Source organism: Mucor velutinosus (genome assembly GCF_035048745.1).
Source record: "Mucor velutinosus strain NIH1002 chromosome Unknown tig00000093, whole genome shotgun sequence".
Lineage (NCBI taxonomy): Eukaryota > Fungi > Mucoromycota > Mucoromycetes > Mucorales > Mucoraceae > Mucor > Mucor velutinosus.
The window spans coordinates 2,178,606-2,205,226 of record NW_027041907.1 but is presented as its reverse complement, the minus strand read 5'-3'; the positions used below and the strand labels follow the sequence as shown (position 1 = coordinate 2,205,226).

Sequence of the window (26,621 nt, the reverse complement as noted above, 5' to 3'; positions counted from 1 at the left end):
GACTCTTTTAGAAACAATAGATAGCTTATTGTTAATCTATTCAAACCTTGATCTTTGTTGTAAGTGACACATTGTAATGAGTTCTGACAATCGAAAGGGAGCAGACTTTATATCATACGAGCCTTTCGACACTTTGGGTGGTTTCCTGACCTACGCTTCGCTTTGGTGGAAACCAACCTACGTTCAGGCGGCTCGCGCTGCCGCGGGCCTTTGGCTAATATCCCAAAATTAATATAGCTAAAATGTTAGAAGAGCTTTGATTGTTGATTGATATATAATCGCTAATCATATGAAAGCTTATGCCTCGGATGATTCTTTACCTTCGCTTCACTTTGGTGAAAACCAACTTGCACAGCGGCAGTTCGTGCTATCGATTGCCCTTCAAAATACTACTACTTTTATTTTGAACCTCCACGTACACATAAAAACCCTTCATATTATCTGTGGGTGTGATCCTTATGTGATGCTCTACATCCATATACACATAGCTACTTAATATACAGGCAAGCAGCATACTGGTATTTCCCCTTTTTATTCCTCAGTGTCCCTGATACAGCAAAACCTCAGTACATTTGAGCTGCGTTTTCTTGCGTTCAAGGCCGTCTTAGGTGGTCAGAATAGTACCAAACATTTGCTCTCATCTAGCACTTACTTTCTGACACCTTTGCTCGACTTTTTGGGGATCAAAAAAAACATGACCAAAAATTGACCAAAAAGCATGAGGTACCCCTCATGGTTTTCATCGAAAATTAAACGATCGCATTTTTCACCTTGATAATGAAGACTTTTACTATGGTATATCTTGAGTCAAAATGTTTCTCTCGATTCAAAGCAACTTCTGAAACCACTTAAATGAGGTTTTCATATGCAAAATTTTGACTATTTGGCCAAAAACCTCTTTTCGTATTTCCATAAATTACTCAATAGGTTTATTCAAAACATCTATATTACTTGGTACCGTTGGATGCGCCTTGAAAGGTACTCCAAGAAAGATTAAGGAAGCATGGGGTAATCATCATATTTTACTTAGTCGAATCTGCAAAAATAGATCGATCGAGTCGAAAATTATTTAAGTTTGTCCAATCTACAACAGAATATGATTCTGGGTTTGGATTAATTTTGACTTGTGGGGTCAGCTGGAAAGCTCAATGCCCTTTACATAAGGCAATACAGTAGTAAATGCCCTTGAAGCGTATGGAAAGTAGGTGTCATGGCATACTACTATTTTTTATAATAATATTATATTGCATTCTATATCGTTCATAATGATATTTTCTTGCATTCTATATTTAATAACGTTAGTCTGGACATTGACGATGCATGAGTTGCACAAAATGTCTCCAGTAAGTAGTGAAATCTCTGAGGCTCCGAGCCATCGTTCAAAGAAAGCGTTAACAGTATTGAGCAGAGGAAAGAGGGTAGAAATAACAGTGGTTTTTGTTGATTGATTGTAAAATCATTATTCACATATGAGCCAGGCTTAACAGATGCCTTGAAACTCAGGTTCCATATTAGGGTTGTAAAGTGTCTAAGGACTAAACATTTATTATGTTATGCATACCTTTCTTCCGCTTTTCAAATTTTTACATAGTTTGAATCACCACTGTAAGAAAAATCCCTGAAAAAGCGATAGTAACAACAAACATTGCAACTTTGATCAGCATGTCAAACATTGTGATCGATCAAACCACCATCCAGGCTCTCGTCGAGTCGGTGAAAGCCTTACACTCCCGTCTCGACATTTTCGAACGTGCTCAACAAGCCCAGCAAGCCCTGAACGCTCAGTTCCGAGAAGAAGTAAATGATCTTCACTCCATCATCAACAATCTCGAGAAGCTTATCCGCTCTCCTGCACCCGTAACTGCTCAACCCCCCATCGCCGCTATCCCAATTACACCTGTGGTCCCTGCCGCTCAGGCTCAGGCTCAGGCTCAACAACCCCGCAACAACCCACCCCAGTGGAGCCAAGTCCTCAAACGTCCCTCCGCTGCCTCTAACAAGCGCCGCCGCGAACATGCTCTCCGTACACTCCAACCTCCTCAACCTGCCACTGATAATTCCAACTACACTGTTCTGCACCTCCATCGTGCTCATCGTATGACTCACACCGAATATCGTGCTACCCTCGCTGCCATCGGCATCGATAGCAAACGTATCTTAGATGTCACTTTTCCTGCTCGCAACATCTCCACCATCCTGATCCACACTGCATACAAGGCGGATATACTTCAACTCTTAGCCGCCGGTGAACTGACTGAAGTCCCATACTTTAACCCGCTTGACCATACACATGTAGCCGATCCCCAATTTGCTGACATGCCTGCTCCCCAACTAACCCGTATTGCTGCCGCCCTTCACACTGACCGATGCATCCGTACTGTGCGCTACATCAAGAAACATACTGTCCCCGGCGTCCTCAAATTTTTCATGGCCCAAAACTGGATACCTCTCGTCACTGCTCAAGATCTCTCTGCTGAACTGCTTCCTCGTCCTGCCAAACGTGCTATGGACCCTCATTCTGCCGTTGGTCAATTGCTCCTTGATCCCGTCTACGCCACCAAGTTACGCTCACGCCAGTTGGTTGATCGTCTAGGCAACGTCGTTGAAACCAATGCAATGGAGATTACTGAGGAATTTTACGATGATCCCAACCACTCAGACACCGATGACTCTCTTGAATGAGTGAATCCTCATCACAGCCTTTAAATCAACGTTCTGCATCCCCTGATAATGTTTATGTCCCCCCGGTATCTGCTCCTCATTCTTCTAACAAACACACTAACTTGATTATTCGTAGTCTCAACTGCCGTAGCCTTGCTAAACCATCAAACGTCCCCAACAGCCAAGCCTTTTGTCGATTCCTACGTCAGTCTTATGATCAACAACCACACATCCTCTGCCTTCAAGAAACCCACGCTTCCGATCCCAATACCCAAGCTCGCCTCGACTTACAACTCCAAGCAACATCTTCTATATGGTCATCCCATTGCGGGATAGTAAGTCTTCACCCTAATATTCATATCAATCCCATCTTCGTCTCGGATGATGGTCGAATCATATATTGTACCATTTCCCACACTACTAACCTATTTCCTCCCCTGAAGATCATGAATATCTATGCACCCGTCACTACTCCAGATAGATATATCTTTTATGATCAGTTACTTCAACGCTCCTTCTTCCAAACTCTCGTCACCAACATGAACACGGCGGAAGGTCTACACAACAATCACCTGTCTAATGTCACCGATGCCCCATCTATAGTCGTTGGTGATTTTAATTACAATTTCCGCCAATACCGTCCACCATCTATTGTCAAACCAGCTAGCATTCAATCACAATGGCTATTTCATTCGATGCTCACCCACTACTATCAGGAAAGTACTCATGAATTAATCCACGAACCTCAAGTACCTACCTTTCGTCGCAACACTACGTTCACTACCATCGATTATATGTTCTTGAATCCTCAACTGATGGACTTCCGTACTGACCAGTTTGTCCACTTTGTCCACTCGGACTGGACTGACCATGCGATGCTGTCTACCCAACTAACTTTTGATAATCCAGATCTCGGTAAAGGTCTGTGGCGAGCCAATCCACAATTAGTCCACAACGAATACTTCTGCCAACGCCAGTTCACAAAGCTTGACGATTTCCACACCCTTCTCGCTTCCAATGCTAATGATCTCACTCCACAAGTCATTTGGGATCAAATCAAGGAATTAACTCGACAGGTAGCCAAATCTTGCAGTCGTCGTCAATCGGAATGGCGTCGCCGTCTACTTCGTCGTCTCCAAAGCAAGCGGAACAAGCTGCTACGACTCTACAAAACGACTCAAGTACGCAATGATCGCCTTCCCAAGATCGAATCAATGATAGGTAACTTACAACAAGAATTGGCTGATATTCAAGCTTTACGCTCCGGCATCAAATGGCGTGAACACGGGGAGAAATCCGCTGGTTTCCTCAAGCGTCTTACCTCCCAGCGATCCCAACAACGAGCCATCCCCACTCTTCGACACCCCATCTCCTCCTCCGATTGTGCGACTACAAAGGACAAACAGGCAGCTGCGGTAGCCTACTACGAACGGCTCTACACTGCGGATATAGTGGACACCGAAGCGATTCGCTACTTTACTAATCAGATTCCCCATACTGACAAAATTCTAGATTCAGACCACCCGTCATTATGTGCCCCATTTACCCTCGATGAATTAGTCGAAGCCGGTACTCGGGCCCCTAAACAATCTAGTCCTGGCATTGATTCCCTACCATATGCCATAATTCAATTGCTTTTCACCCACCCACTCACCGCTGCCATTGCTCTCCGTGTTTATTCTGATGCCTTGTCAAACGGCGTATTCCCGCAATCGTGGCAAGAAACTTGTCTGGTCTTGCTCCCTAAGAAAGGTGATCTTGCCTTGTTGCAGAACTGGCGTCCCATTAGTCTTATCTGTTGTGATGCCAAAATCTTCACTCGGCTTTTGAATGCTCGACTCATGCTCCACTTTGGCACACGATTGACCACCTCACAATCCGGCTTCATGCCCCATCGCTTTATTGGCGAACCAGCCATGACCCTACATTGCGCTCTGTCCCTCGCCACTGCCACCCATTCTACGTCAATCGCCTTGTTGTTAGATCAAGAAAAGGCATATGACCGTGTCAACTTGGAGTACCTCACCGCTGTACTCACAGCTTTTAACATGCCATCTTCTCTAATCTCATCACTGCTTTCTTTGTTTACTAACACGCAGGTACGGGTCAACATCAACGGATTTCTCTCTGAAGCATTTCCAACCCAACGTGGTATGAGACAGGGTGACCCTATCAGTCCTTTGCTTTTCAATATCATCTTCGACCCCTTCCTCCGTGCCATCAACCAACATCAAAACATACTTGGGTTTGACTTTACACGCATTGCAGCCACTAATCCTCGTTTTTCCTCCCCTCTCGCTGACAATGTTCCTCTCGCAGATCCAGTCAAAGTCCTGGCATATGCCGATGACACACTAGTTTTCCTCAACGATCTTAGTGAATTCCACCAGCTTCAACAGTTGATAAATAAGTATGCCGCCGCGTCCAATGCCTCTCTCAACTATCACAAGACGCAAGCATTGTCTCTCTCTGGTGTACCGCACGAATCCTGGATTCTCGGCCTTCGCGCGTCTGGTATCTCGTCTTGGCATGACCAGAATGCTACCGCTCCCATCATCTATCTCGGATACCCTATCTGTTCATCTACCGCTCAAAAGAACTCATATTTCGATGCTCTTCTCACTCGTCTCCGGGACTTTTGTCGCCTTCATTCGGTACGCAACCTTACCTTTCGAGGACGGGTTACTGTTCTCAATTCACTCTTGTTCTCTAAAGTGTGGCATATCGCACGCTTGTTTCCTTTTTCGGCTAACGATATTCACAAGCTACAACAGCTGGGCGCCTCGTTCGTTAACCAAAATGCCAAACTAACTCGATTCTCTTTCGCTACTCTCTGCCTCCCTCGTTCTCATGGCGGCCTTGGTCTTTTGGATCCTGCTGTGCAGATCAACGCCCTTCAGTGGCGCTGGCTTCATCCACTTTTGCACCCATCCGATCCCACTCCCCCTACCAAGACTTCTCTTCCTTATCTCCGTGTCATCCTCAACTTCTTCCTCGCTACTCCCTCATACCCCACCTACCACTGGTCTCTCCTCTTTCCTGCCTGTAGGCCATCAAGCGCCAGAAAGGTCATCGCTCCTCTCTACAACCTTCTTCGCGCCGTAGATACCATTGTTCGCAAGTTTGGTGTCTGTCATGTTTCCTTCAGTACTTGTCTACGCCTGCCATTTTCGACCTTGGTTGAACATAACCTTCCACCCAACCATAGCTTATCGCCTACATTTCGCTCACCAAAGGAAGTGGTAAAACACTACCCCAGAGTGCTTCAACTTACAGGTAATGATGTTTTCATCTTTGATATCACCACTCAAGCTCTTCAACTTCGCACTTCGGTCATCGGCCTACCCCACCAACCCACCAGCTTACGCGCTATCAATTTTCTTCAGGCTCAAAACCTACTGCTCACCAACTTCATTCACTTCAACATGTTGCTCCTTGTCCCTCGTCCAAACATCACACATATCGACCTCTCCACCATCACCAACTATTCCGATAGTATCAGCCTCGTATCCACCCTTCTACTCTCTTTATTGGCAACTTCATTTTCTTTTGAGTCTCATTCATTCCTTTTATCCCTCCCTACTAATCAAGGATTCAAATCCCTCCCCCTTCACACTAACCCTTCCTCTTATTCGTCCCCTTTAGATGTTGCCAAATGGAAGCAGTTTTGGACTCTCCAGATTCCTTTGAATGCTCGCAATACTTGGTTCCGGATCCTTCATGAAAAAGTTACTACTCGTCAATTATTACATCAACGGCTTCGCGATTCATTTACCCCGTACTGTCCTCACTGTCAGTCTTCGTCATCCACAACCCCCACTATCATCGAAGATACTGAGCACTTCCTCTTTTCCTGTCCTCGAAAATTGGACGTCTGGCGACAAACTCTCTCTCTTTACATCTCACCTCGATTCTCTTACTTTGCGTACGAGGAATACATTGCCATCCTCCACCTTCGCCTTGATATTGACCGCTCATCTCATGAACTTTTTCCTGCATTATCCGTGTTCCAGGTCTTTGCTTGCATCCAACAGGCTATCTGGTCTGCTCATTACCGCCAAGTTTTCCAACACGTCCCTTTCATCCCATCTACTGTCATCCACTCCATTCATCGTACTCTCCTCAATTTAGACTCCCAACTTTCCTTCGATACAATTATCTGAGCTTCCCCTTATATCCTCCAGTCTTTATATCCCCTCCCTCTATATTAGGTGACGATTTAAGGACTTTAAATAAAAACAGAAGTGCTCACTTCCTTATAAAAAAAAACATTTATTATGTTATGATGATTTGATAGCCTTGAGGGTAAATAACAACGACTCACGTTGCAACATGGTTTTAGCTACATTTTGTTCTTCAGGAAAAAAAACCCCCCAATCCTAATAGGGAGGAAGCAGTGGATCTATCTCTCTTGTGCCAGGGCTGTCAGATCAGATATATCCTCTTAACTTTGCTTCAAACAGGCCGTTTTTACCTGCATTTGACTGAATAAACTCTCTCACCGACGTGTTCAAACGTCAGCAAGTATTTGAAACCTGTACGATCAACCTTCTGGCATCATATATACACCAGGACAATTCGTTCCTTCTTTAAAAGTGCCATTAATCAAGACTCTACAGTAGACCTTACTACAGCTCGTTTATCATCGGTAAATCTGATAAAAAAAACCGCATCAAGCGTGAATGCTCATCAGAAGAGGTCGTTTGGTAGTACACTGGCCACTTAAAACGTCTCACAGGAGAAGGCATCAGCACTCATGACCATATTTAACCGTTATTGCAAGAATTCAAAATTCAAACCTTACTCCAAATTTTTACTAGACACATTGGTGATTTTCGAAACCAAAATGTCAAAAAAAGTAAGCTTTCGATTTTCGGAGCATATTTCCAAGATTAATAATAAAAAAGACACATGGAAATAAGGCTAGACATTTAGAAAATGATTATCGCCGTATTCATGATTCACTAAAAAGAAACAACAAGATCCTGGAAGGTCATCTACAAGCGATAAGCAGAGGATGAGTCAGCGGAGACTCTGAAATGTGATATTGGTTGTACCACACGACGGCGACTATTTGATGTAGAAAGGGTATAAAACAGATTTGGGTAAACTTTTTAACAAGTGTTCCCATGGTCGGAAGAGAGATATACTTGTTCCTCTTGCGAGCTATGTACAGCCATATGTAAGAAGACCCTTTTTCCTTTCTTTTGCCTCTATTGATCTCAACATTTCAACCGAAAGAAAAAATTTCTAATAAATAGAACTCCCCATCTTTCTGTCCTTCTCCTCTTGCAACATTTCCATTTGAGATCTCAAGAATCCAAAACCATTTAAAGCCATCAGTTTCACTTTTTTTTTTTTTCCATTCTATTTCCCAAATTATTCCCATTTCTTGACGATTCTTTCTCTTTCTTTCGAATGTCTTCAATTAGAGAAAAAGACCAAGTACAAGTAAATAGACTTGAGGGTGATCTTGCGCATTCGGATTCCTCTACCACTCATAATTCAATTGTTACACAAGATCAACCTACAAAAACAGAAGCTGATACTACAAACGACGTTGAATTAGGACACCAACTTACAAGAACATCAACTATTCAATCCGTACAAAAGAAGATGAGCAACTTGTTGGATAATCCAATCTTCTCTGGCTTTTTGCTGATTCTAGCTGGTGTCACAATCGCATTTCAAGCAGGTAAGGTCCAAGTCGTTCCACGCAATTGACATGCTTATCCATATTCCATCTTGAAAGGCTGTAATGCTACATTAAATCGATATGGAGGAAGAGCTTTTTCTTCTGTAATATCATTCTCTGTGGGGGTAGCCTGTTGTCTGATATTTTTTGCAGTCGATGTTACTGTTGGCAACACACCTTTGCCCAACGATCGTGTCAAAACTGCACCGTGGTATGCTTGGATTGGTGGTATTCTTGGTGCCTACTACGTGATTATCAACATTTTGACAGTGCCAAGATTAGGCGCAGCCACCGTGCTAAGGTAGCTATCACACTATCATTATAAAGAACACATTGTCGCTGATGCATCTTGATTTTGCTAGTATTTTTGTTTGTGCACAGGTAAATCATGTAGAAATGACAACGGACATGGCATGGAAGACTAACTTGTCTTTACAGATTATTATGGCTTGTTTAATTGACCATTTTGCTTTGGTGGGTGTGGCTAAAAGAACATATACTGTGTGGAGAATACTAGCATCTTTTGGGCTAGTGGGATGTGTAGTAGTTATTGCAAAATTCTAGATCTTTGTCTAGTCTTGGTTGTTTGATACAACCACCTAAATACCAGCCATATACTTAATAAATAAATATACAGTGCCTAGCATTCACATTGATGATCCTGACATTCATTTGTGCATTGAAAGCAACAGTCGACAGCCAATAATGAGGGCTACATTAGAATGATCGCCTATTCTGTAATTCACACACACATACAGCAATGTTATACTCTCACACACATAAACTAACGACATTTAGCACATAAAATCTTTTTTTATTTATATTTTTACAGATTCATTTCATCATTAATTTGTAGGCAATAATAAAAATAAAGAGAGAGAGAGAGAACCGAATGTAGGTACACAACATTTATACACCACCACAACTGTCAGAAACGCATGAGTTGACATCTGTTCAACATGTATAAGGCACATGCAATTTTTACCTTCTGCCCACATCATTCACACCCAAGCCATCATTGGCCTTTTTCCACTGATGCATGCTTTGTGAGTTATCTTTGATGAATTGAGTGTGTGCTTTTGATGGTCGTGCTTGGTTGCGGATGATGGTTCCTAACAACGCTACCGTTGTAACTGGAAAAAGGACGTAATTAACAAATTTATTAGACATTTTTATTTGTTTTGTTGGTGAGAAATAAAAAGAAATGAAAAAGAAGAGGACCAATTTTGAGGCCTATTTATGCAAAACCCTAAAAAATTCGGTGAAACTAAATATCACTCACGCATGAACATGTGGGCAAAATGTATTTTGAGTTGGTTTTCTCAAATCAGTCTCGGTTCTTATAGGGAGGTGAAAGATCCAATTGGCTGTTGATAATGAACATTGTACAATACATCAATCGTCTTTCTCAATTGAGCCAATAATGCTGCTGGTGTTTCTTGCTGATCTTCTCGCTGGTATACTTGTTGAAGTTCTAGAATAGACGCTTCCAATGATTTTAGCTTTTTGGTGTCCATGGTCGGTGTATCGTGCATGTACAGTCGGTGAATTCGATGCAACAAGATGCATTCTACCTTGAATAAAGCTGGCGTATAAGAGCACTGGATGCTAAAGTCAATCATGTCTGGCGAGACTATACTTTTTATGTATTAGTCGATGATCCTTGCTCGTATCCACTCTACATATACCTCGAGACAACTTGATGATGACAGGGCAACCAGGATAGCTTGCCATTGTAAACAGTGCCTGCTCTGCATTACCATGAAAAAAATCCTTGATGCTGTCCGAATGCCCTTCACCGAGAATGCTGGGCAGAAGCGACCTATACTGCTCATCGCTCAACGACGGTACCGTGTATCGGACGTGTACATTTCTGTGGTTCAGTAGCAGTGATGGCTGATCGTTTTGCAACAGTCTAGCAAGCGGGTATCTTCCTGTTCTATCGTGCAATTTCTGCTGACGATAGGACTGCATCAGACGGTTGGAGATTTCGTCTAGTCCGCGTCGTTCTATGCTAGTTTTTATGTGTGAGCTACAAGGACAAGCAAAGTGTATATCATCCAAAATCAGCTCTGAAACAGGAAATAAAAGCTCTTTTGTATTATTCAGCGTCATGATCAATGTAGTGCTCACTTTGGCGGGTAGTTGTTGTTTGTTTAGGTCGACTTCAATGTCTCTTTCCCAAATGACATGGCGTTCAATGCCATTTTCGTAATGCGGTTCGAAACCAATGACGGATATCATTTTCGTTTGTCCTATCAATGTTGAATCCATAGGAAATAATTGAATCGACAAGTCCCATCCTTCCAGCTCCAAGAACCGTGATGTCTTGATGCAAATCCTAAGATAAGCTCTGGTATTGAGGCTGCAGTTTTCGTTTGAATTGGATCGAGTGATAGGGCGCACTGTAAATTCGAAACCTGTTGAATCAAGCGAGTTGCATAAGCCCAACTCTCGCTTATCATTGATACTTCGTAGTGCGTATAGGGTGCGGTTGGTTGATGCGAGTTTGTCGCTCAATGCCTGACATGTCTGTTAATACATCGAGTAATCATACACTTCTTGGTCCACCTACCTGCTCTTTGATCTCCATCGACTTGACCGTATCTTCCTCTTGCGCTAGCTCTTCCAGGGTGTCTTCAATCAGTTGCTGCATAGCTTCAGCGTTGTTTGCAATTGAGATGGGTATATTGTTGTACTGAATTCTGCTGAATTCAATGCCGTTTTCCTGCTCGGACACTGTTTCAAAGATACAGTTCTCCTTATCAAGGATACGCAAGTGCTGGACATTAGACAGTCGAGACACGCGTATCGATGCCAGTTCGCTCTTGTCATTCATCACATCGAGTATGGAAACTCTACCAGTACCAGTGGACACTATGTACTTGGAGTCCTGCACTTTGTCTATCGAGCGCAGAGGGCTTCGCATGTTGAATTGACGCATTTGCAACCCTGATTTCTCTTGATCTGACGTTGCATAGCTGATGACGGTGCCTTGCTCACCAAAAGCGATCACTGTATGGACTGTACTGTATGTCTGTAGCAAATCTAGAAACACAATCTTCTCATCTTCCTCCATTCTAAACAACAGCGCGTCCTGCCTTGAATCAACATCCCTCCAATAGACGGCTCCACATGCTGTGCCATAGATCAGACCCGAATGTGTTGGCAGCGAAAAAAAACTGATAAAGCTTGTATGTATATTTTGAACAGGCAAATGGTAGCTCATGCTGGTATCTGTAGTGTAGAATTCGCTCGTGTTGTGCAATGTGCCATTCGTCAACTGTTGCGCACTGTCGGATGATATCAATATAAGACCGTGGTGGACGAGTATATGCTTCACATTGCTTGCCACGGCTTTCAGTTCGATGAATTGAGTGTGCTGCGAGCATTCATCGTTGATTTTGGCTCGTTTTCGAGCATGTCGATTGCCACTGATGTCACTGTCTGTCAGTCTTGCGCGTGTGTTTTGTCATCGGTAGTCAATTACCTCGAGTCGATGGAGAATTGATATACTTTGTTGGTGGATGTTCTCAGATAATATATACACTCTGCTGGATCGTGTAAGCAGCGACTCACTACTTGTTCCACTCTATCTGAAAGGTCGAGTCTACCCAATTCCAGATTCTCAAGGGCTGCGTCTACTGCCAACAGTTGTCCTTGTTCGGAAATCGCAAAAGAAATGCTATGGTAGTGGCATTCTGTTATTGCGGTGGTTTTCGTATTTTCTGTAGCAAATGTCTTGCATAAGAGTTGCTCAGTCTCCAAGCATTCCATAATAGAGTAAAAGAGAAAGGCTTACATTTGAAAGCTGCTGTGATGTGTGACTTTTATGAAAGGAGCTCGCAACATTGCAACGCTATTTGAATTCGTGCCATCACCAAAATCAACCCTTTGTGCTCTTCAGGGGCAAATCAAGCGGGCTAACACACATCGAATGAGTCATGGTAGCATTTATATGGTTCTCAAAGCCTTTTCAATCACTTATCAACAAGCAAAAAGTAAGGATAGTAGTACATGGATGTTTATATGAGATAGCTTAAATCTCAATGAGTCAGGAAGGACAATTAGTATCTCTTTTCAAAGATCAGGTCAAGCTTGTCTTTGGTAATGACCAAGCCCCAAGCAATACCTCTGTTCTGCAAGGTGTCTTTGTGAGGTGAATTAGCCGGCAATGTCCAAGTGTATTTTTTCACTATACACAGATAAGGTCAGCAATATTGCAAAGAATCATATGGCATTCAAGACTTACACAACATGGAAAGAACAACACGTTGTTCAACCAAGCTAAAGTTCATACCAATACATTGACGAGCGCCATTAGAGAAAGGTGCCCAAGCAATGCCTTGTTGGTTGTCAGCTTCACCGCCAGGAGCGAATCTTTCAGGATCAAATTTGTAAGGGTCCATCCAGACATCAGGGTTGTGGTGCAAGTTGTAGATATCAAGACACATTTCAGTTCCCTTTGGAATGTGTATACCAGCCATATTGATGTCTTCAGTAGCTACACGAGCAGTGGTATTGTAGGCAGGTGGATGTCTTCGCATGGTCTCCTTCATGATCATGTTGACATAGGTCAATTGCTTGGTTTGCTCCAAGGTAGGAATGGTATCTTCAGGGCTATCTCCTAGAATTCGAATGACCTCTTCTCGGGCTCTCTTTTGAATCTCCTGCAAAGCAAACGACTGTGAGTAATATTGCTATCATTACTGTGTACATACAAAAGAACATACAGGATTTTGTGCTAGTTCGTACAGTGTAAAGGCCAATGTGTTGCTCGATGTGTCGTGTCCAGCAAGCATAAACAAATAGAGATTACTCTGTTTCCAAGCGATTAGCATGCTGGCATTTATACGTCCATCGCTGGTACTACTTACACGCAATTCTTCATTGGACATGGTCTCGCCACCAAGACTCATTTCGCTCTCAATCATCAATGTAAGCAGATCTTTCTCAGATTCCAGGCCATCACTCATGTTCTTGGCCACAAGAGCTCTCTTTTCGGTGATGATATTGTCTAAATTCTCTTTAAATTTAGCCATGTTATCATGCACTTGTTGTCTCTTTTTGAACCAGTGCACCCATTTGGTATCAAAGGCAGGGAAGATCATAAAGAAAGGGTTTGCCATGCCAATCTTGATGGAATCATAATAGTGCACCCACTTGTTGTTCTTGTCACCAAGAGCATTGAAATCAAAATCTAATAGCGTGTGATGAATACGTATGTAACTTTCCTGCATAGCATCTCTATCGTACCAAAACCAGCAAGCCCAATGGCATCCAGAGTCAATCTCTCAAAGAGATCAAGGACATCAATTGTATTGGTATCGTAGCTTTCCATGGTCTTGAACATCTTGATGGTCAGATTGCCAAAGGTTTTCACAGGCATTGACCTTTGGAAGGCAGGATTAGCAATCTATGTATGAATCAAGTTAGACACTATCGAATAGAGATACGTTTCGTTGAGCTCACCTTCTTGTGCCTTCTCCAATCAGCACCGCTGAGAAAGACCATGCTAGGACCACCGAGAAATTGGTGAATCAATGTTCCTGAGGCACCGAGATCCATGGTTGCCTTGGGAAAAGTAGTTTCTAATCTATCGATTGAGTAAGATGCATCTTAGATAAGCAGATGATATGTACCTGGCTTCAACAAGACATGCTTGACAATAAGGGGATTGGCAAGCTCAACATTCCACCCGATGACATTGGGTCTCTACATCCATTGATTGAGTGAAACTGCACATCATTAGAACCAACTCACTTACCACATAGACGCCGTTAGCGCCCTGCTTGAACAAGGGCATCACCTTGTCTTTGGAATAATTTTCAAATAATTCGTCTCTGAAAGCGTAGCTAAGGAAATCAAAGTAAGGGACAGTAGCCAAGTGTCTCAATTCCTTTGGTGGCCTCATGTATTTCTTAATTGCAGTATACAGCAAAGCCAAGGCTACAGCAGTACTGATGCTGGCAGCTCCCGTCTTTGTGCGTAGTTTGGGACCAACAAGTTTGACCAAAACATCTGCTTTTGTATTCAATGTTTGAATGAGTTTATTGATGAAAATCATGGCAATGTTAGGGTTGAGATGAGAGAAGAAAAAAGCAAGCAAAAACTCTAACTTTATATTTATAATTCAATCGTGCGATTGCATCGGATAATAGATTCCCTCTTTCCTTGTTTGCTGCCTCTCCACCTTCCCCAATATGCGTCAATGTGTGGAGTATAAGAGATCTGGGAAAAAGATGATACAATCATTGTCAAATTTATGACTTTCCCGGGTGCCATTCGGGCCACTGGATTGCTTACCATCATTGGATAGAGCCAACCCAAGTGCGCGGGAACTGTGTTCCGCCGATTGCGTTGTTTGTGGTTTGTGTTCCATCGAGGACTTCTGCGTTGGTAGTTAGTGTAACTGCCGCTAGTAACGTTTATGGAACTTCAAATACAGTGACTGAGGCGCAAAGGTAAAGGCCGTATCAAATAAGACATTGTGGTAGTGAGGCGAATTGACATCAATGCCAATATCGTATTTGCGCGCTATGTGTATAAGTCCATCAAACCTAATACTAAAGACCGCAAATACTCACAGATCATGGACAGCAGCACCTTTTGCTCAGTCAGACTAAATTTCATACCAATTCATTGTCTGGATCCATTGCCATGTGAAGCCTATATGCTGGTCATGCTCTCCTCCTTGTTCAAATCGCTCAGGAATGAGTTCCTCTGAATGATGCCAAATCTTGGGATTCATGTGAATGGCATTAAAGTCAACGCTAATCTTTTGCCCCTTAGGAATAAAGGTACCATTCAATTCGATGTCTTTTGCTGCGTCTCTTGAAAGCAGTTTGTCCACTGGCCCATATCTGCGAAGTTTCTTTATAGGCAGTTTGTGAGTAGGCTGATACGTTGATATCATCGTAAGCACTCACCTCTTTGATGATCAAGGCCATGTAGTCCATCTTCTTTAAATTCTCCATTGTAGGATCTACATCTCTAGGTTCATCTCCTAAAACATACAACACCTCTTCACGTGCCTTTCTCTGTCCATTCTTTTGTTGTTTTGTTTGTTATCGTCAGTTCCACATGTGGATATGAAACGTAAACAGCAATGGCTACCTTGTACTGTGCTAGATTATACAAGCAGAGCGCCAAAATGTGAGCATTTATGTCATGAAAATCGAGCCATTTGCCTCACATCTGAAATTAACAATGCACTTTACCTGCCAAGAAGAAGATGGTAATGTTGTGTTATTCTATATGTTAACGCAACATCGATAGCAAGGACAGAATACTCACACTCAATTCAGTAGTAGAGGTTTCAGAGCCGTCTCGAATATCAGCTACAATCATCAGTGTAAGCAAACCCTTTTCATGCTCAGGCACACCTTTGGTTTCATCATAAGCCAATATTGCATTCTTTTTGCTCTCTAATGCGCACATACCTAATGCAGATAGGCCAAGCGCATCCAATGTAAATGCCCTCATGTGTTTTACAATAGGAACTGCCACGCTCTCGCTTTCAGTCACATCAATCAGATTATGCGCAACGCTACTAAATGTTTTGGCGGGCAATGCTCGGAGGAAAGCAGGATTCATAATTTGTAGAACCCATCAATACATCGACTACAATGATTCAAAGGGCATTGAGTTTGCCAGTTGGCCCCACTAGCCAAAAATTGATTCAAACCCAGAATCTTAGTCTGTTCTAGATTGGACAAATCTTTATGCTTTTCGACCCGATTAAACTATTTTAGCAGATTCGACTATATAGAATATAATGATCATCCCATGCTTCTTTAAGCTTTCTTGGAGCACTTTTCAAGGCGCATCCAATGGTACCAAATAATATAAATGTTTTGAATAAAATTATTGAGCAATTTGGTAGAATATGAAATGAGGTTTTTAGCGAAAATAGCCAGATTTTACATATCAAAGTCCCACAAAGATGATTTCAGTGGTTGCTTTGGATCGAGAGAAACATTTTGATTCAATACATACCATAGTAAAAGTCTTCGTTTTCAACGCGAAAAACGCGATCGTTTAATTTTCGATGAAAACCATGAGGGGTACCTCATGCTTTTGGGTCGATTTTTGGTCATGTTTTTTTTTATCCCCAAAAAGTCGAGCAGAGGTGTCAGAAAGTAAGTGCTAGATGAGAGCAAATGTTTGGTGCTATTCGGATAATCTAAAACGGGCTTGAACGCGAGAAAACACAGCTCAAATGCACTTAGATTTTGCTGTATTTGCCTAAATTCAGCCCATTCGTCAATGTACTAAGCCAGCTAGCCTAAAGCATCATTCTTTGACTGACTGGAATCCTCAGATAGCTATGTTTAGACTATTCTGTAACAAAGCGTGCCCTTGGATTTTAAGCATATAATCAAGGCATGATATTCTACGACGGTGAATCAATGATGGCAGTTTGTCTTCTGGGTATTAGAAATGTTTTATTTGGTTGGATCAAAATCTATCAAAACAACATATACATGAGATAGCATAACCAAATAAATCTACCCAAACGAACAATTCTGCTGTGTACTTTACTAAATGTCTATCTTATGTAGTCTAAACCCCTTCAAGTCAATTTGTTGATGTAGAACTCTCTGCGTTGCTAATTATCTAGCACTCTGCAGGATAATGCCAGATTCGCTTCAAGAGAACGGCAACTGAATTTCATGAAAGAATTAAAATACTCCTCCCCTCTGCATAAAGTCCATCAAGTAGAAATTCATGCTAATACAACGAGCATTGAAAATATAAACACATGAACTCCAAAAAAAATCAACGCTTTAATAATATAAGAAAGATTTAAGGTATTTTACAGTTGTTCATTGATATCTATGACATTTGACTTTTTTGATTTGCCTTGCAGCTGCATTTATTTGCTGATCTTTTCAGTCAATTCAGGAACAGCCTTGAACAAATCCTCAACAAGACCATAGTCAGCAACTTGGAAGATAGGAGCATCAGCATCCTTGTTGATGGCAACAATGGTCTTGGAGTCCTTCATACCAGCAAGATGTTGAATGGCACCAGAAATACCTACAAAATGTGTGTGTTAATTTTAAGGTTCAATTTTCCCACGGCCAAAATGACTCCAATCCATCTATTTCTTACCAACAGCAACGTAGAGTTCTATTTGAGATGAACAAAGATGAGTAACTGCTTCTCTATGCACTGAACTTTGATCAACTTACCAGGGGCAACGATTTTACCGGTTTGACCAACTTGTAATGAGTTGTCAACGAAACCAGCATCAACAGCAGCACGAGAAGCACCAACTGTTTGATATAGGTTAGTCATCTTCATGTCAAAATTCTCACAAACACGTGATGATATATGTAAATGTACCTGCAGCACCAATCTTATCAGCCAAATCATACAACAAGCTAAAGTTTTCACCATTCTTCATACCACGACCGCCACTGATGACACGCTTGGCAGTACCGAGATCAGGACGATCGCTCTTTTGGATTTCCTCGCTGACCCATTGAGTCAAGGCGGGCTTGTCAGCGGAAGGAGCAGCTTCCTCTGAGGCAGCATCACCGGAGGCAGCAGCAGCTTCAAATGCGGTACCACGGACAGTAACTACCTTGATCTTGTCGTTGGATTTGACGGTAGCAATGGCATTACCTATGAAACTAATCAGTAACTGTATTTGCTCTTGAACTACACTAACTTACCGGCATAAATGGGACGAACAAATGTATCCTCACCTTCAATGCCGACAATATCGGAAACAGCAGCAACATCCATCAAGGCAGCAGCACGAGGGAAGATGTTCTTACCAACAGCAGTATGACCAGCAAACAAATGAGTGAATCCAAATTGAGATTGAGCAGCAGCCAAAAGAGGGGCAACATTCTCAGGCAATGCGTTGGCATAAGCAGCATCCTTTGCAAGCAAAACCTTGGAGACACCGTTCAATTTACCAACTTCCTTGGCGACAGCTTCAGGGGCATCACCAGCAACCAAAGCAGTAACTGAACCGCCCAACTTGTTGGCAGCAGTCAAAGCATTGAGAGTGGCACCACCAATAGCACCATCCTTGTGCTCAACATATAAGAGGGTGCTGGTTCCAGCACCAGTTGCATAGAAACGTTGAGCAAGAGTAGCACGTGCCTATCAAATGAGATGGGTTAACATCCAATATACGGTCATATGTTGGCTCAGGTGAATTACTTGAAGGGCAATACGTGAGGTGGTAGAAGCAAGCATTTTATGAATTAGTATTTATAAAGATTGTGTGGAAAACAAAAACAAAAAACAAGAAAACCTGGGGAAATGGTATGCCTTTTGAGTTATCAATTATGAGATGTTCCATTACATCTCCGAACTATGTCTGTCAACGTCACTCATTTTCACATGGTCTGTGTGAAGTGAAAGTTTATATGAAGAGGTACTTTGTTTCTCAAGGCATCGTGGTCTATTGAAGAGGATCGTGTCATTGTATGTAATAGAGTGGATCAGCTGTGAGAGGGGGAAAAGTATAGGCATGAAAAAGGAGTCAATTGCATTTGATCTATGGCACACTGTCACGGAGATCTGGCTAGATGTTGATGATTCTGTCAGTAGAAAGCAGATCAAGTAGCTTTTTGCTGCTGATATTATCGTAACGACTGTTTATGCTTCGGATAACACTCTACCTTTGCTTCGTTTTGGCGATAGCCAGCCTGCGCAGCGGCAGCTCACGCCACCGATTGTCGTTGCTCATCTTATTAAATACTGCTACATTAAATTTAATCCTTTATTTACACATGAAAACCCTTTACATTATCTGTGGATCTAATCCTTATGTATTGCTCTACATCCATATATACGTAGCTACTTCATATACGGGCAAGCAGCATACTGGTATTTCCCCTTTTTAGTCCTTGGCGTCCCTGATACAGCAGAATCTGAGTGCATTTGAGCTGTGTTTTCTCGCGTTCAAGCCCGTTTTAGATCATCCGAATAGCACCAAACATTTGCTCTCATCTAGCACTTACTTTCTGACACCTCTGCTCGACTTTTTGGGGATAAAAAAAAACATGACCAAAAATCGACCCAAAACCATGAGGGGTACATGGTTTTCATCGAAAATTAAACGATCGCGTTTTTCGCGTTGAAAACGAAGACTTTTACTATGGTATGTATTGAATCAAAATGTTTCTCTCGATCCAAAGCAACCACTGAAATCATTTTTGTGGGACTTTGATATGTAAAATCTGGCTATTTTCGCTAAAAACCTCATTTCATATTCTACCAAATTGCTCAATAGTTTCATTCAAAACACCTATTTTAAATATCACCATTGGATGCGCCTTGAAAAGTGCTTCAAGAATGTATTAGGAAGCGCAGGGTAATCATTACAATTTATATAGTCGAATAAAAAAAAATAGATCAAAGAAGTCGAAAAAAGATAAAATATGACCAATCTTGAGCAGAAAAACAGGTTCGGAGTTAACATATTTTTTGGCGCTGCTGGCCGACCAAAATGCCTTTCTGATGATGATAATGATGATTGAGATGCTGATTAAATAGGGATCATGAAGTCGAAAGGACGAATACTTAGCCTGGATGCTTTATTTTGCTTTCGTTGGGCATTTTCATATCAGACAATGCCAGCCAGCCTGGCTCACCACCAAAATAGATGTGATCGCAACTTCCTAATCATGACTTGCAGCATTTCAACATGACATGTAGGCAGTATGCATTTTATCAATATATATAAACCATGTACAGCAATGACAAGCTAGGCCACAAGCATATGCGTCGTCATGGAAAGAGACAAGTGTAACATTCTGTCTTATACGAGTCAGTATACCTCATGTTGCGCTCAAGTATCATAAGTATGGAATCAGTAGGTGGTCCGTATCAAGCCCGATTTTGAATGTTGAGACTCAATGTACTTCATGATGCACAACAGCCTAAAAAAAAGCTTCACATCGTGCCAAAGAAATCAGTAGGCCTCCATCATATCTGAGCAGATTCTTTACATGCTTATTAGCATTTTAATGTCCACCTTATTACGGTGGAGGTTATGATTTCAGGAGAAATCCAGACAGGTTGAATGTACTACACAAAGGCTGACATCTGATAAAAGACGGCAGACACAACGAAGAACGTAGTTATCGCATTTTAAAGACATTCCATATGATTTCAGCAGTATCATCTTGGGAAACTCTCACGCAGTCTGTCATTTATAAATCAAGATTCTGTTGTATTACACCGAACAGCCAGTGTCATGCAACCAGAAACTTGCCTGAATAGGGCTCAATAATGTGACCGTTCGGAGGACGATCCTGGGCTATATTTTGACAAATTTAGATACCCCATACAATTTGAGTTTCTTTCTCTCAGTTATCAATACAATGCTTGTGGCTGCACCGTCCACCACACATTCAGCGACACCCATCAGCATTCCATCTTCCAACACAACGACCATTAAGAAATCAACGTCAATACAATCTCCATTTTGGTTTGGAGGTGCTGCTTCATGCCTGGCTACATTTGTCTCTCATCCATTTGACTTGACAAAAGTCAGATTGCAGACATTGCGGGTGGAGAATAGCACAGCATGGTCTGAATTCAAGTTGCTGAGCCCTGCTAGAATGTTTAAAACCATGTGGACCATCAGCCGAACAGAAGGCGTTCAAGCTCTGTACAGTGGATTATCAGCTAGTTTGTTACGACAAGGCACCTATTCCACCATTCGATTCGGACTGTACGATCAATTCAAGTGGTCTGTCGCTGGCGATCAAAGTGAGTTGTTGTTTGCTGTTTGCATGGATGGACTAAATATACTTATACATAATGTCAGAACCCACCGTCCGTCAATTGATCTTTTGTTCGACCTTGGCAGGAGCATTAGGTGGTGCCTTTGGTAACCCCAGCGATGTTGTGAATGTGCGTATGCAAAACGACGGACAATTACCACCCAATCAAAGAAGAAATTACAAAAATGTGTTGGATGGTATGGTTAGAATTTGCCGTGAGGAGGGACCTCGAGTGCTATTGAGAGGCATTGGATCTAGCACACACCGCGCAATCCTTATTACAGTATCACAGATGTCCAGTTATGATATGTTCAAGCAAGCATTCATTGATAGGCTGCATTTCAATGACGATTTGATGACACATTTTGCTTCGAGTCTGTTGGCTGTAGGTAGATTGGGTGCGTTGTAAAAGAGGTTGTTGCTTATATTTGCTTTCTGTAGGGCTTGGTTGCGACGACAGTCTGTTCTCCTTTGGACGTCGTTAAAACCCGTATCATGAGCGCACATTTGCTTGACAACAGACATCCTATTAAAATTATGGCACACATGATCAGGAGCGAAGGCGTTGGATCTCTCTTCCGCGGTTGGATGCCTGCATTTGTCAGATTGGGACCTCATACCATAGTGACATTCATCGTACTTGAGCAGCTTAAGGAATGGCACAAGAGCTATAAATTAGCACAACAGCAGATAGATGAGTAAGACGCTTTGCCTGTATATTATCATTAGATTAGACCCCTCCCATCCGTTTGTACTATATATTCTCTCTTTTTTTTTATTATTTTATACATTAAATGATACCACAAAGTTTAGTTTGCCTGAACCCCTCCTGGTCCAAGTTTAAAGCGCTTGCTCACTGCATTTGGTATCTCTTCTTCATGATGAGTGACCATGATCAGTGTCTGATCAGGTCTCATATGCTGCTCCAGCCATCCATTCACATTATGAATCATGGTATCATCCAGTCCTTGGAAGGGCTCATCCCAGATGATTAAATCAGGCATCTTTACCAGTGATCGAACCAGTAATACCATGCGCTGCTCACCCGTAGACATGTCTTGCAGTTTGCGGTTCATCATGGACTCGATGCCAAACTCATGAAACAGACGTTTGATGGTCTGGGTTTGATCCGTATTGATAGATCGAGGCACAACGACATCGAAAAAGCCTGTGCCTGCAGCTTCCAAAGCTGTCAGATTCTGATTAAAGTATAAATGGATTTCAGGGCTGACCAATCCTACTCTTTCCTTGATTTCCCAAATAGATTCACCTGTGCCACGACGACGACCAAACAGGAACAGTTCATTAGCATAAGCTTGCGGATGATCACCTGTCAGAAAAGATAATAGGGTTGTTTTGCCTGACCCATTGGGCCCCAGCAAGGCCCAACGCTCACCCTTTCTTACGGTCCATGTAATATCTCGTAAAATAGGGTTTCCGCTGTAGGTGACCTTGACGTTCTTCATCTCGACAATTGGATCATTGTTGCTGGTATCTATAGTCTTGGCAGAAGCATTGCTTGCTTTGGTAGACTCGAGATGTTTGGCTCTTCTCTTTTGGTATTCTGAGGGGTTTCCTTTCCACTGAATCGCCATATTTCCCAATTCAATCACATCAGTTGCCCAAGAGGGGAACTCGTCTTGGGGTCTCAGAACGAGGACAACAGGGACAGATGATTTTGTGGCCAGATTACCCAGCACTTGTAGTAAATGCTTGCGATGCTCCACATCAAGTCCCACTATCATCAATGCTTAGAACAAGCAAGTCCATTGTATCACCAACTTGCGACACTTACTTAAGGGTTCGTCCAATACCAGCATCGATGGGTTCTTCAGTAGCGCCTTTGCAATGCGCGCACGTCTTGTTTGGCCATTTGACAACTTGACAAAGGATAATGGTAATAAGTGCTCAATGTTGAGCTGCTTGGCAACACGCTCAATGTCTGCGGTGTCTCCGTGATCACCATTCAAGTATTGTTGCAGCGTCAAATCATTGTCTGGGTCACTGTGAATGGGAATATCACATTAGTAACAGATGAAAGAGATGATATCCCGTTTCCCGTTCGAGTTATTTTGGATACATATCTACCTAAAATTGAAACGCTCCTGATAATAATGCTTGCTGTACGAAAATGTGCCAGAATTTTCCTTGAAGGACACCAAGTGAACATGATCTGACGCATAGGGTGATATGGAAGCGTCAATGATGGGCCACTTCCCAGCGCTGAGAGGTTGAATAGAATGTCTGCCTGCAATTGTCTACATCAGTGTCAGTTTTCCGTGTATCTCGTGTGTCTTCAACAAACATATTTACTTCGGCCAAAGTAGTTTTCCCTGCACTGACGGGCCCAACAATGACTAGGCGCTGATCATCTTTGAGCGTAAGTGAGAGATTCTTAAATGCGGGTTCTTTGACTCCAAAGCGATGTACTTGGGCATTCTCCAGTTGAACCAAGGTTTTAGATGAGTAGAATCTGGCATGCCTTATCAGTGGCCTGGATAAAAAAGAGCTCATTTTCTCCAATGGCAATAAAAAAAAAAAAAAAAAAAAGAAAAAGGTACAGTTATAAAGCACATTCGACGAGAGAGATGTTGGTGCTTGAGAAAACTTTAATGCGCAAATGACATCTATGATTGGATACATTGGCTCTTAATCAATATGACTCGACTTTGCAGAGCATCATTTGAAGGATGAATATCAAGCATTGTGCCATGTTGATCGCTCAAGAGAGATTTCCCTCATGGAAAGCAAGAATCATGCAAGCAGCTCTTGATAAGCCAAGCGATAAAATCTATCCAATATTCAAGGAAAACATTTGGGAATCCATGTTCATGCCATTGGAAGGCCGACTAATCATGAATTTGTTGAATTTCATCTCCTCCTAATATGGACTTCCCCACCCTCGCATTTAATCATGTCCTGTTCATTTATCGGGCCTAATGCCTTGTATGACATTTGATGATGGCTGATAACAGGTTTTTGAAGAAAGATTCAATGCAATCAAACTAAAATGTCTCCTTTTCTACCCCAACGGTATCTCTGTATGGCATTAGGAAAAAAACATAAAAAGAGAGAGCATTTATCAAGGGAAAAGCTTGGAAAATCACCTCTTTTTTTCCCTTTTTCTATTATTTTACCCGCATTTTACAATTCAACATTGGATCACCGGGAAAAGACAATGTCTCATTAGAAAGAAAAGAAAAAGTAAGCAAAAAAATGAGCCCACCCACACTCTATTTCCATAAAAGAGTAGCGTCACCCCAAGCACGGATTTCACATAAATACCCAAGTGATTTCCTGTGATTTCCATCCTTTTTTCTCCTTTACACATCTCATTTTTTTCTTTACATTTAATCAACATGGCACCCACTGAAAACTTCACCGAGGCTCAAGCCGCTGCTGTCAACACTGTTGTTGGCCGCTTCACTGTCAGTACTGAACGTCTGCAAAAGATTGCCGACCAATTTGTCGTGGAGATGGAGAAGGGTTTGGATCATCAAGGTGCTACTGGTAAGTTTTCATCTTGTTTCGGTTGACATTTCTCGATATTCACGTTGTGAGTCTAGTTGCTATGATTCCTTCCTTTGTTGCTGGTCGTTGTACTGGTGAGGAGAAGGGTAGCTTTATGGCTCTTGATTTGGGTGGAACCAACCTGCGTGTTTGCCAAGTCAACTTGTTGGGCGGTGGTGAACACACTATCCGTCAACAAAAGTACGTCGTTTCTGAGGAATTGAAGACTGGTCCCATGCGCCACCTCTGTGATTTCATCGCTGATTGCGTTGACAGTTTCTTGACCGAGAATGGCACTGAGAGCACCCAGGCTCTTCAATTGGGTTACACCTTCTCTTTCCCTATCCTGCAAACTGCTATCAACCGTGGTGTCTTGAAGCAATGGACCAAGGGTTTCAATTGTTCTGGTGCTGTTGGTAAGGATGTCACTATCCTCCTCCAAGACTCTTTCCGCCGCAAGAACATCAACGTCAACATTGCTGCTGTAAGTGTAACTTTTTTTTTTTTTTTTTTTTTTTTTTTTTTCTCTCGTGTTTGAAACCCTTCTCAAACATGAGATGAGAGCTACGAAGAGTGAAACATTTTCTCATACACTGAACAATAGATTGTCAACGATACTGTCGGTACTCTCATGGCCTACGCCTACAAGCATCCCAACACGACTATGGGTGTCATCATGGGTACTGGTTTCAACGCTTCTTACTACGAGGACATGACCAAGGTCAACAAGTGGAATGGCGAGAAACACGAAGAAATGGTCATCAACATGGAGTGTGGTGCTTTCGATTGCGAACGTCGTGTCTTGCCAATGACTATCTATGATAACAAGTTGGATCGTGAGTCTATCAACGTCTATCAACAATACTATGAAAAGATGGTTGCTGGTATGTATCTCGGCGAAATCACTCGTAACGCCTTGCTCGACTTGGTTGATCAACAAATCTTGTTTGATGGCCACTCCTCCAGGGAATTGAACAAGAACTGGAGCTTCGAAACTGCTTACATGTCTACCATTGAAGTCGACGATACCTCTGACTTGTCTGATACTGGCCATATCTTGGAATCTGTCCTCAACATTGCCTCTACTACTTTGGCTGACCGTCAAATTGTCAAGAAGATCTGTCAAGTTGTTGGTCTCCGTGCTGCTCGTCTTGCTTCTTGCCATATTGCTGGTGTCATGAAGCACACTGGTAAGGTGGGCGAAGAATGTATTGTTGCCATTGATGGCTCTCTCTTTGAGTTCTATCCCAACTTTGAAGAGAACATGGGTCAAGCTTTGTCTGAAATCCTTGGTGAGCAGGCTCGTTCCAAGGTCAAGTTTGACCTCGCTAGAGATGGTTCTGGTCTCGGTGCTGCTATCATTGCCATGATTGCCACCAAGAAGTAAATTTAGCCAGCCACCACACTATTTTGTACCAACATTTTCCCTTCTTCGCTTTGTGAATATACATATTTCTTTTTTACATTAATCACACTAAACTTTCATACAGAAGAACACATAACAATAACCCTCTTCTTGATATATATTAAAAATAAAACATGTAACTTTTTATCATCTACTCTCTTGTCTGTATACAAATGACACGAAGATATACTTGTGTGAAATGAACGGAGCTTTGGTGTATGTGGTCGTGTCATCCCGAACAAGTTTACACATAGTTATGTCATCTTCATTACGCATTCGAAATGAGTCTTGGGTGCTGTGCAGTCCAATACCATCATATACATTAATCATCTGCATTAAATACTCCTATCAGACGCCCACGTTCTTTTTCAAAACCATGAATGGTTGCTTCTGTCTTTGATTGTATCCTTCATACAACTTGTGCCAGATGCATCATCTCAGACGACCCTTGATTACGGACCAATCAACAGATTGCTTATGTTATAAGGTTTCCCGTGGAATAACGCTTTCAAACGCGGAATGGCCACTGAATAATCAATGGTAGTGCAAAGAAATACGAAGACACGGCACAAAAGCTATAGAGGAAAGACTG

General features: G+C 42.2%; 12 protein-coding genes across 12 annotated transcripts; 5 read left to right on the top strand and 7 right to left on the bottom strand.

Annotated features, from left to right (window-relative positions):
* Positions 1–1,662: 1,662 nt before the first annotated feature.
* Positions 1,663–2,682, top strand: ATC70_002469 (uncharacterized protein; the record flags this gene model as incomplete). The annotated part of the gene is made up of 1 exon (XM_064821844.1): positions 1,663–2,682. One exon carries the CDS (start codon positions 1,663–1,665, stop codon positions 2,680–2,682), a length of 1,020 nt encoding a protein of 339 aa, XP_064681530.1.
* A 425-nt stretch (positions 2,683–3,107) lies between these two features.
* Positions 3,108–6,824, top strand: ATC70_002468 (uncharacterized protein; the record flags this gene model as incomplete). Its single annotated transcript, XM_064821843.1, has 1 exon — positions 3,108–6,824. The coding sequence occupies one exon, from the start codon at positions 3,108–3,110 to the stop codon at positions 6,822–6,824; it is 3,717 nt and encodes a 1,238-aa protein (XP_064681529.1).
* A 1,255-nt stretch (positions 6,825–8,079) lies between these two features.
* On the top strand, positions 8,080–8,920 carry ATC70_002467 (uncharacterized protein; the record flags this gene model as incomplete). Its single annotated transcript, XM_064821842.1, has 4 exons — positions 8,080–8,356; positions 8,414–8,657; positions 8,719–8,737; positions 8,795–8,920. 4 exons carry the CDS (start codon positions 8,080–8,082, stop codon positions 8,918–8,920), a joined length of 666 nt encoding a protein of 221 aa, XP_064681528.1.
* Positions 8,921–9,265: 345 nt separating this feature from the next.
* On the bottom strand, positions 9,266–9,526 carry NOC4 (Maturation and nuclear export of 40S ribosomal subunits interacting protein; the record flags this gene model as incomplete). Its single annotated transcript, XM_064821841.1, has 2 exons — positions 9,266–9,281; positions 9,342–9,526. 2 exons carry the CDS (start codon positions 9,524–9,526, stop codon positions 9,266–9,268), a joined length of 201 nt encoding a protein of 66 aa, XP_064681527.1.
* A 170-nt stretch (positions 9,527–9,696) lies between these two features.
* ATC70_002465 (uncharacterized protein) lies at positions 9,697–12,133 on the bottom strand (the record flags this gene model as incomplete). Its single annotated transcript, XM_064821840.1, has 4 exons — positions 9,697–9,989; positions 10,045–10,879; positions 10,932–11,790; positions 11,847–12,133. The coding sequence occupies 4 exons, from the start codon at positions 12,131–12,133 to the stop codon at positions 9,697–9,699; spliced, it is 2,274 nt and encodes a 757-aa protein (XP_064681526.1).
* Positions 12,134–12,423: 290 nt separating this feature from the next.
* ATC70_002464 (uncharacterized protein) lies at positions 12,424–14,423 on the bottom strand (the record flags this gene model as incomplete). The annotated part of the gene is made up of 8 exons (XM_064821839.1): positions 12,424–12,551; positions 12,609–13,026; positions 13,090–13,176; positions 13,234–13,556; positions 13,613–13,772; positions 13,829–13,947; positions 13,999–14,071; positions 14,124–14,423. The coding sequence occupies 8 exons, from the start codon at positions 14,421–14,423 to the stop codon at positions 12,424–12,426; spliced, it is 1,608 nt and encodes a 535-aa protein (XP_064681525.1).
* Positions 14,424–14,978: 555 nt separating this feature from the next.
* MSS1 (mitochondrial splicing system protein) lies at positions 14,979–15,333 on the bottom strand (the record flags this gene model as incomplete). The annotated part of the gene is made up of 2 exons (XM_064821838.1): positions 14,979–15,230; positions 15,286–15,333. 2 exons carry the CDS (start codon positions 15,331–15,333, stop codon positions 14,979–14,981), a joined length of 300 nt encoding a protein of 99 aa, XP_064681524.1.
* Positions 15,334–15,616: 283 nt separating this feature from the next.
* ATC70_002462 (uncharacterized protein) lies at positions 15,617–15,952 on the bottom strand (the record flags this gene model as incomplete). The annotated part of the gene is made up of 1 exon (XM_064821837.1): positions 15,617–15,952. The coding sequence occupies one exon, from the start codon at positions 15,950–15,952 to the stop codon at positions 15,617–15,619; it is 336 nt and encodes a 111-aa protein (XP_064681523.1).
* A 1,282-nt stretch (positions 15,953–17,234) lies between these two features.
* On the bottom strand, positions 17,235–18,574 carry ATC70_002461 (uncharacterized protein; the record flags this gene model as incomplete). The annotated part of the gene is made up of 6 exons (XM_064821836.1): positions 17,235–17,398; positions 17,474–17,491; positions 17,554–17,637; positions 17,708–17,989; positions 18,040–18,478; positions 18,539–18,574. The coding sequence occupies 6 exons, from the start codon at positions 18,572–18,574 to the stop codon at positions 17,235–17,237; spliced, it is 1,023 nt and encodes a 340-aa protein (XP_064681522.1).
* Positions 18,575–20,709: 2,135 nt separating this feature from the next.
* Positions 20,710–21,816, top strand: RHB1_2 (GTP-binding protein; the record flags this gene model as incomplete). Its single annotated transcript, XM_064821835.1, has 3 exons — positions 20,710–21,100; positions 21,159–21,499; positions 21,556–21,816. The coding sequence occupies 3 exons, from the start codon at positions 20,710–20,712 to the stop codon at positions 21,814–21,816; spliced, it is 993 nt and encodes a 330-aa protein (XP_064681521.1).
* Positions 21,817–21,923: 107 nt separating this feature from the next.
* Positions 21,924–23,628, bottom strand: ATC70_002459 (uncharacterized protein; the record flags this gene model as incomplete). The annotated part of the gene is made up of 4 exons (XM_064821834.1): positions 21,924–22,852; positions 22,910–23,118; positions 23,203–23,372; positions 23,428–23,628. The coding sequence occupies 4 exons, from the start codon at positions 23,626–23,628 to the stop codon at positions 21,924–21,926; spliced, it is 1,509 nt and encodes a 502-aa protein (XP_064681520.1).
* Positions 23,629–24,473: 845 nt separating this feature from the next.
* On the top strand, positions 24,474–26,011 carry ATC70_002458 (uncharacterized protein; the record flags this gene model as incomplete). Its single annotated transcript, XM_064821833.1, has 3 exons — positions 24,474–24,624; positions 24,681–25,108; positions 25,229–26,011. The coding sequence occupies 3 exons, from the start codon at positions 24,474–24,476 to the stop codon at positions 26,009–26,011; spliced, it is 1,362 nt and encodes a 453-aa protein (XP_064681519.1).
* Positions 26,012–26,621: the final 610 nt, after the last annotated feature.